Genomic DNA, 8,467 nt, shown 5'->3' on the forward strand with positions numbered 1-8,467 from the left:
AATGGCAAGGATATCAACAGCCAGATGGTATTCCTGGCCTTCTGTATTTACAGTCAGGAATTATTCTCATCTCTCCACTCTCTCATTTTTCACATGGATTATTGTCTTCACTTGAAAAATTAAGATTTTAAGAGCTGTTACACAAGCTGCGGGTGCTCACTGCAAACAGGAGAAAGTTGCTGTTTTTTAGACAGGATTTCAGTAGAGGAGTTGGGATCTTGGTTCAGGTCTCCCAAATCCCTAAGCAGTCTTTAGCCATTGAATCATTTTTCCATTCCATTCAACCTAGATTTGTTCCTCCATATTTTGCTGTTTCAAGCTCTGTAAACTGTAGTTACTAGGGCTTGATTATTACCACCTGTGGTGGTTCTAGCATCATTTTTCGGGAATTGTAAATAACTGCACCAGAGTTTAAGCTCTCCTTAGCAATCTCTATAGTTTATATGAAGAAATCCAACAAAGCTGAACAAAGAGTTTTACCTCAAAACGTCATATCAAAAACATTCTCTGCTGTTACAGAACTGATGAACAGATATAGCAGATAATTAGGCTGATTTGTCAAACATTTCAATAAAGAAAATGAAATCATTAAAACATACTGATCCAAAAAGATTTTTTGTCCCAATCAATAAAGGCTCCAACCATCTTAAAAGGAAGATTTTTAATGGCTGAACTGTTGGACCAGAAGCCAGAACTCTGCACACCTTTGGGATTTTTGGCATTTTCTACCTTGTAATGTGTGTGATAATTAAGCAAAGATTCTTACCTCTAAGTTCAACATTTTTGTTTAATCATTCAGATCAGATCAGAGAGGCTCAGTTAGTATTTGTAAGTTCTTACACAGCTCTAAAAATGTTTACTTTCTGCAGGAAATCTGCCTAGATGGTGTGACTGAAGATCATTCTAGACTAAAATATAAAGCAACATGCTGTGAGTATCCTGAGCTGAAGGTGCCAATAGACAGATGTGCTTTTTATAGTAAAAAACCCTTAACTATTGACTCCTACAGATATTTTTTAACTAATCCTTTAAATTCCTTCATTCAGGGTCCATTACCTCTGTGCAAACTCTGAAATGTTACCAGACCTTTATATAATTTCTATAGGTTGAAATGAGGAATTAGGTTGTAAAGACACAATAAATTAAACTCTATTTCTATATAAAGTTACAGCTTCTTCTGTAGACTTGTTCTAAGATCTTTAAATGCTGGAGCTACTCCAGTGCCTATTCACTTTTTCTACTAAATGCATACACTTCCAATTTTGAATCTCTCTCCATTACTGAAAAATGTTCCAAATATAGCAATCAAAAACAACAGAAAATAAGAGACGAGATTTGCAAACATGAGGATTTGCAAAACCACTCATTTTGATGTGACAAGTTTTATAAGACTTGTTATTTATCATATAAAATTTAGACGCAGCTGCAGTTTTTTATTCAGTCTGTGAGTAAATGTGGAACTTGGCAGATCCTGGAGATTCATGTCCAAGCAAAGACAAATTCTAAACTTCTTGTTATTACTCAAATGTTCTTCATTATGGAAAAAATAACTTAAACATGGGAATGCAGTAGTGTAAGCAAAGTGGAGACTTTGGAAAGTCTGTGACGAAGATCTCGTGTCATATTGCACTTACCTTTATGAGTCAGTGTGAGATGGGTTGTTTCAAGATTTTCCTTCTGTAATTTGTTAGGATTCCTTACATAATATGTAAATCACAAATTGCATGTTGTGTTTCAAGTCTTTGCCAAGATTAAAATTTTACAAGATATTAAAAAAAAAACAAAACCAACATTAAATCTCAAGCCATTTAGAGTTTTCTCCATTGTGATGGTTTAACTGGAACATTTTTCATTTTTAGTTTATCAATTTTAGCACTGTTCACATAACTATCTCACTATTCTTTAATTAATAAAAATTTGGAATAAAAGAATTTTTCATGATAGGGAAGTTCATAATAAGGTATCACCATTCAGCCTCCCCTGCCTTTTCATTTTAACTTACTTATCAAACAAAAATAGACATAACTGAATAAAAATTGAGATATATGGTGCATGTGTTGGTTAAGTAGTCAATGAGAATAATATTTTCCTATATGTAAATAGCATTCCAGTCCCTTGATAATTTCTCATTTGTTGCTTTTTTATTCTAATTGAAAACTACATTGTTTACATGGCTATGCTTAAGACAGATTTGCATGTAAAGTCTGAGATAAAAGATATTATCTTTTTAAAATATTGCTCTTATCGGTGGACAATCAGAATGAAAAATATAATAATTTATAAACCACCACTCTCCGGCTACTTGATCCCAGAAAGTAATCAGAAAAAGAAGAAGCTTATTTGGGTACAAGCCTGACAAAACACAGCAGTCATTACGAATATTACTGAGAAGTAATATTCACAGAGATTCATGCCCTGGACACCTACAGGGAGGTGTAAAAACCAGTGCTTTTCAAAAAGAGTAAAGTGAAGTTCAGCAAGGTTCATGTTTCAGCAGCCATTCCCACCTACCTGTCTGCTTTACCCCCAGCTCCTTGGCATGGCTCCCCTCATGTCTAGAAGGGAAAGGAACTCCCAACACAACAAAAGCCTAATTCTAATTTCTCCCTGTGTGCATTGGTACAGAGAAGGTATTTCGGAGCTGTTAATTAAGTTCTTATTTTTACAGACATTCACACAATGGAATTTTTAATTGCCAAGGACAATTTGAGAGCTTTAATTAGCGGTCAAAGCATGAGAAGAGTCACAACACATGGCATGTCTTATTTCACAATGACAATGAAATATTTCACATCTCTTGAAAATTACTTCAGCTGACGTCTGGGAAAGTTGGAAAAAAAAAATCCTGGGGCTTTCTTCCAAAATGTAACATCATACACATGGTGTACAGCCAGCAAAACACTCAGGACAGCCCTCAGTCACTCAGTTGTGCCTCAGGATGCATCTTTGAATTCTCTCAGTAACCTCTGTACTGCTGTTTATCAACTGTTTCCGAATTTGAAACATTGCCTGGATTGCCAGGAAGGACAAAGAGTAGGTATGCCTCTCTTTTTGAATTTATTATCTTTATTAAAAATTTTCTATATTTTATCTTAAAAAATAATCTTTCTTGCTCTCAGTTCTGATCTGTGCAGTCTAGTTAAGATTTTCCCTTTCTTTTTCACCACAAAAGTAATTCTGAAGTTCAGTATTAGTTTATGTGTAAAGCCATTATCCATTTTACCTAATTGCTCTAACTGGCTAATGAGTATTAGTAGTAAAAAGGGTGATAGATGCATTGTGCATGGAAATTCATCAAAAATCAGATCAAAGTAAAAAAAAAATACGTCATTATTTATATAAAAGATGACCGGAATATGTTAAGGACAGAAATTGAAAACTATTAATGAGTCTAATTTTCCATTAGCACTAACTACTCCAAAATGCTTACAGAAATTACATAAAATAAAGTGCATTTTCTATCAAGAGAACATTTGGAACTCTAAATTTATAAAAGGCTTGTGGTAGTGCTCAGACTTTGATTAGTAGACTCTGGAGAAATTTTTGCAATTAAAAACTCTACAGAATCCTCAGTTACTCTTACTAGCTGAACAAGAATTTGGATTTAGCTGTGAATAAAATCTAAGTTGCAATGAAAAATAAAACTTTGTGGCTCCAGCTGAGAGATCATGTCTGAAGTGTGCAGAGTGGCTGGCATAAGCTGACAGCAAGAAGTCATCAGGAAAAGGGTAAGCAAGGACAATAAGCATTTATTTTTTATCCTATATCTAATAAAATAAATAATTCTGTTTAGGTTTAACTGCTATCTTTCTTCTACATTATTTTTGAAATATAAAGTTACAGATTTTCTGCCATTGCTCTCTCATGCCTCAGCCAGCCTCCTGCTCCAACAGCATTAGATTTCTGCTGTCTCACAAAGAGCCGCTTTAATGCTAATTAGCCATTTATTTGCTGTATGCATTTTAGATGTAGTTTTAGACCCTCCCAAGTTATCTTCACTTGCGTGAGAGTTCTGTGATCTACAGACAACACATTGTCTGTTGTGAGGGAGATCCAGGGAGCTGTGCTAACTTGAGTTGTAGCTCAGTTCCCTGTCAAGGCTGCCAGCTTGAGTGAGTTTATGAACTCAGACACAACTTTGCTGCTCACCTAATTCTGCAGCGATGAAAAATGTTCTGTGCCTTAGTTCCAGATAGCCTGATGTGGAATATTAATACTTAACTTATTCCTAGAGGCATCCCAAAATAAGTACTGCAAGGTGCTCATATACAGAAATCACTGAGGTTTACATATATCTAAAAGAGATGAATGATGGTCCTAAATTTTCTCTTCAGAAATTCCATCATTAGGGGTCTCCTAGGTGTAAAATACAGAAGCTGAAAGAGCAGAGTTAAATAGTTACAGCAGAAAGTCAGCACTTAGAATGACTGATTGCAAAATATTAATTTTTTCGAATACATTCCTTTCTGCGATTGACATGCTCCACTTGCATATGAAGACTGAAATGTCAGAGGGCAGAACAGGCTCAATAATAACTTGCCTACCACAAAGTTCTGAGACCAAATGCCTGTAAAAACCTGGATCTAGGCACTATCATCAAGCATGACAGCACCAGAAGAATGAAGCAGGAGGCAGCTCTGACAGTGGATCTCTGACAGAAAGTCCAGTGGATTTTCATAAGGTTTTACCTGTGTTCTTACTCCTGCACAATCTCACATGGAGCTACCAGAAAGGAATAAAGGTATTGCTGATGCTATGATGAACTAAACACTTTGGTGCCTGGGACAGCCAAACTCAAATGAAATTTTTGAACTGGAGAAAAGAGCTGTAAATTTAGAGCTGCAGAAGACCTTCCTCCAGGCATGCTTTTTAGTGTAATATTTTGGAGAAGTCTGTGTTTGTTATTCCAACCACTGACATTTGAAGGCAATGAGATGTCTAATCTAATAGCAATTTTGAACCCAAAGTTCAGTGTGGGAGGAACTGAGAAGGTACAAAAGAATGTAAAGTTCAGGCAGCAAGTGGCACATACATAACAGAGAGTTAGCAGCTCTCCCAATTCAGGGAAACAGGCTTCAGCAGGATAACAGAATATAATAATATAATAGTATATTGAAGTATATATAATATAGTATATAATAGTGTAACACATTTATATACATAGTATGGTAAATAAGAGTAAGAGAAAAGGCAGGGAAGGATGCAAAGCTGGTTTTGTGTCGCCAGCATGACTCCCACTACTCTCAGGGAGATGGAATTCTCCCATATCTGTATCTGTCCTCAATCTGGAGGAGACGTACAGAACTATTTACACTAATTTGTCACTTCCCTTCCTCTGTGACACTTTAAACAATGGAAGCAAGGAGGGGAAACTTCATGGGATGTAGAGGAAGTTCTATCCTTGCTAATACTGGGAATGTTTCCCACCGCTGCACATATCAAGAATGGATTGATCTAACCCATAATAATCAGTAAGGACTAATAATGAATTTGCAGCAGTTAAATGTTTGTTACACCACTCATAGGAGGCACTTTTTGCTCTTTTATGCTTCTTTTTTGCAGTTATTTTGTCTCATTTTGAAGACATCTCCGGTTCACTTCCAAATATTTTTAAAAATGACTGAAACTCCTCTACTGAATATTCCCTACTCAAACCAGAGTGAAAATCAGACCAACTCAACGGTGTGCCCAGACTTGGATGACTGGTGGGACATCGTGTACTATATAGGACCCAAGTACATCAACACTGTCTGTGTTATTGGTATGCTTGGAAATGTGTTTGTTCTCTTAATTTATTCACTGCACAAGGGCCCCCTGAAGATAGCTGAAATCTACCTTATGAACCTTGCTGTTGCTGACCTCATCTTCCTCATGTGCCTCCCTTTCTGGGCAGAGAATGTCAAAAATGAGTTTAACTGGCCGTTTGGCAGTTTCCTGTGCCGCAGCATCAGCGCCTCCATCACCTTGAACATGTACACCAGCATCTACTTGCTCGTGGCCGTCAGCGTGGATCGCTACTTGACCTTCGTCCATACCTTGAACCACCGAGAGATATGGAGCAAAACTATGACCAAAAGGATCTGTTTGCTCATCTGGTTCTTTTGCATCCTTCTCAGCATCCCAGCTTTCATGTTCCGGACTGTGAAAGACTTTCCCCAGTGGAATATCTCAGCGTGCACTTTGGACTTCCCCAGCCCATCATGGGAAATTGCTGAAAGCCTGGTAGGCAACGTGGTGGGGTTTCTGTTGCCATCCACTGCAATCATCTTCCTCAATTTCTCCACCATTAGGTCCCTACAAAAAACAGCAAAGGAGCGAAGAGCGCTCAGAGCAAAGGGCTGCAAGAGGCACAAAGGCACAAAGGCAACCAGGCTGATCCTCACCGTGGTACTGATGTTCCTTTTCTGCTGGACTCCTCACCATTTTTTTGTATTCCTTGATACATTATACCATACAGAAGTGATCAAAGGCTGCTTCTGGGGGGAACTGATTAACTTTGGGGAGCAGTTTGCTTATATGCTGGCTATCACCAACAGCTGCATTAACCCCGTGATTTATGTCTTTGTTGGGAAATACTTCAGGCAAAAGGCTTTAGAAGTTTTTTCACAGTTTATTCCCTGTGGATTTCCTTTGAGAGGGGTATCTTTCAAAGAGATGTCTTCAAATTTCAGCATGTTTCCTGTCAAGAGTAGTTTAACATAATGGTTCTCAGTTCTTCTTTATTTTGATATTATAACTTATTTTATGACACTGCAAATAGCATTAAAAATTAATATGAAACACTCTGATCTGGCCTTCACAGACAAAGCTAATTATCTATTAAAGTAAATTACATGATTGATTGCTTATTTTTTCCTCAGACTTGCTTTTCTATTTCGGTGTTATCCATCCAAATGCATGTGTGATACCAGAATTTTTTACCAAATGATCTAACCTGTCATACGTATTAACAGTGGCTTAAAAGAAAATTTTTTTTTACAAAATACCAGAAATCTGGTTTCTTTGCAGAAAGCCATAATGGAGGTAAATAATTTGTTGCATTGCATCTGTGATGACAGCTGCTATACCACCTATAACACTATTCATAAAATTACAACAGGTATTACGGAGCAAATATGAGCTTAATCTTTGGGTGATAAGTGCATTTAAGCAGGTATGGGTTAACTTTGGTTATATTGAACAATATTTTCCCCCGATTTGTATTTTCACAGTAAGATATAGAGAATTTTAATTGTTTTTGTGGACTTTAATTATATGCAGTGCATAACTATTTTACAAGAGGATGTAACACAATGAGTGTACATAAATTGTAAAAAAAGCAAGGTAACGCGGTAGCCTCCTTAAAACCTGACTTTTGCTGATCCAGGAAAGTATTACAAAATTTCTCATAAAGTAGTGTAAAGTTTCTTTTTATTTTTTATATGTGACTATATCTATTATGGCCATTGATACTGTATTATTTTGAGGCAAATCCTTAGGTACATATTTATATGTTTATGAGTCAAAATTAATAAACTGCGTAACATCTTATTTTGCTTCATAGTCTTGTTCTTTCTTATATTTATTTTTATATTTTGTCTCCCTATTCCTCTGGGGAAGAGCAAATATATAGTTCTATGATTAAAAATCTTGTTGCTACCAGAACACAGCGTCTCGTAGTAAAAAAAAAAACTTTTCCATCACAGCATCAGTGGCAGAGTAAATGTAAAGCAACTGAGATCTATTTCTATAACTCTCAAATTATGTGTATGTACAGACATGGAAGAAGATAGTGCAGCCTGTTCAGCCAGAGGTGCTGGTGCAGAAGGGAGCATCCAGACCCATCATTTGTATAACAATTTATTTAACTCCTCACTGTAAAGTCTGTTCAGTTCAGTATTTACAGCTACTCACTGCAACAGCACTGCATTTTCTGCAGTTCTTCTTAGTGTTTCCATTTTGAATACATAATTAATCTCTTATTTGATTATACAAATCTATCTATTTAACTCCATTGCAATAAGATTAGTGTTAATTTTTAATGGTTCTTTCAAACTTTTTGAATCTGAGCAGTGGAAGCCTTTTGAAAAGGCTTATCTTCCTGCAATGATGGTTTAAGGATTAAGGGTGGATTAAGGGATCAGGGAGGAAGAATCTGTCATAGGTTTACTACTTCCACTGCTTCTGTGACAGATGTTTTTAAATAAATATGAGGCTTAAACACCAGTAATAACAACAGCATGTGAAGTCCCCTGACTCATCTGAAATCAAATTCCTAATTCCCATCTATTGTAAACTGTAGAACACTGCATGTATTTAATACATCCCCAGCTGAATCTTTAGTGCAAAAAACTTCGAAGCAGAAATATGTTCTGGAAAAAAAAGGAAGGGAAGGGAAGGGAAGGGAAGGGAAGGGAAGGGAAGGGAAGGGAAGGGAAGGGAAGGGAAGGGAAGGGAAGGGAAGGGAAGGGAAGGGAAGGGAAGGGAA

The 8,467-nt window shown here is 36.6% G+C and overlaps 1 protein-coding gene across 6 annotated transcripts in view; it reads left to right on the forward strand.

Annotated features, from left to right (window-relative positions):
- Window positions 1–7,530, forward strand: part of BDKRB1 (bradykinin receptor B1) — a 30,647-nt gene extending 23,117 nt beyond the window's left edge. The window contains exons 2-3 of one of the 6 annotated variants that reach the window (XM_072930378.1): window positions 870–4,741; window positions 5,563–7,530. In XM_072930378.1, coding sequence (XP_072786479.1) covers window positions 5,617–6,702 — 1,086 coding nt within the window. In that variant the 5' untranslated portion in view covers window positions 870–4,741; window positions 5,563–5,616 and the 3' untranslated portion in view covers window positions 6,703–7,530. Of the gene's footprint in view, window positions 1–869 lie in introns of all 6 variants that reach the window. The other 5 variants (XM_072930379.1, XM_072930376.1, XM_072930377.1 and 2 more) reach the window with 5 other exon arrangements.
- Window positions 7,531–8,467: the final 937 nt, after the last annotated feature.

This window comes from Taeniopygia guttata, chromosome 5 (genome assembly GCF_048771995.1).
Source record: "Taeniopygia guttata chromosome 5, bTaeGut7.mat, whole genome shotgun sequence".
NCBI classification, from domain to species: Eukaryota; Metazoa; Chordata; class Aves; order Passeriformes; family Estrildidae; genus Taeniopygia; species Taeniopygia guttata.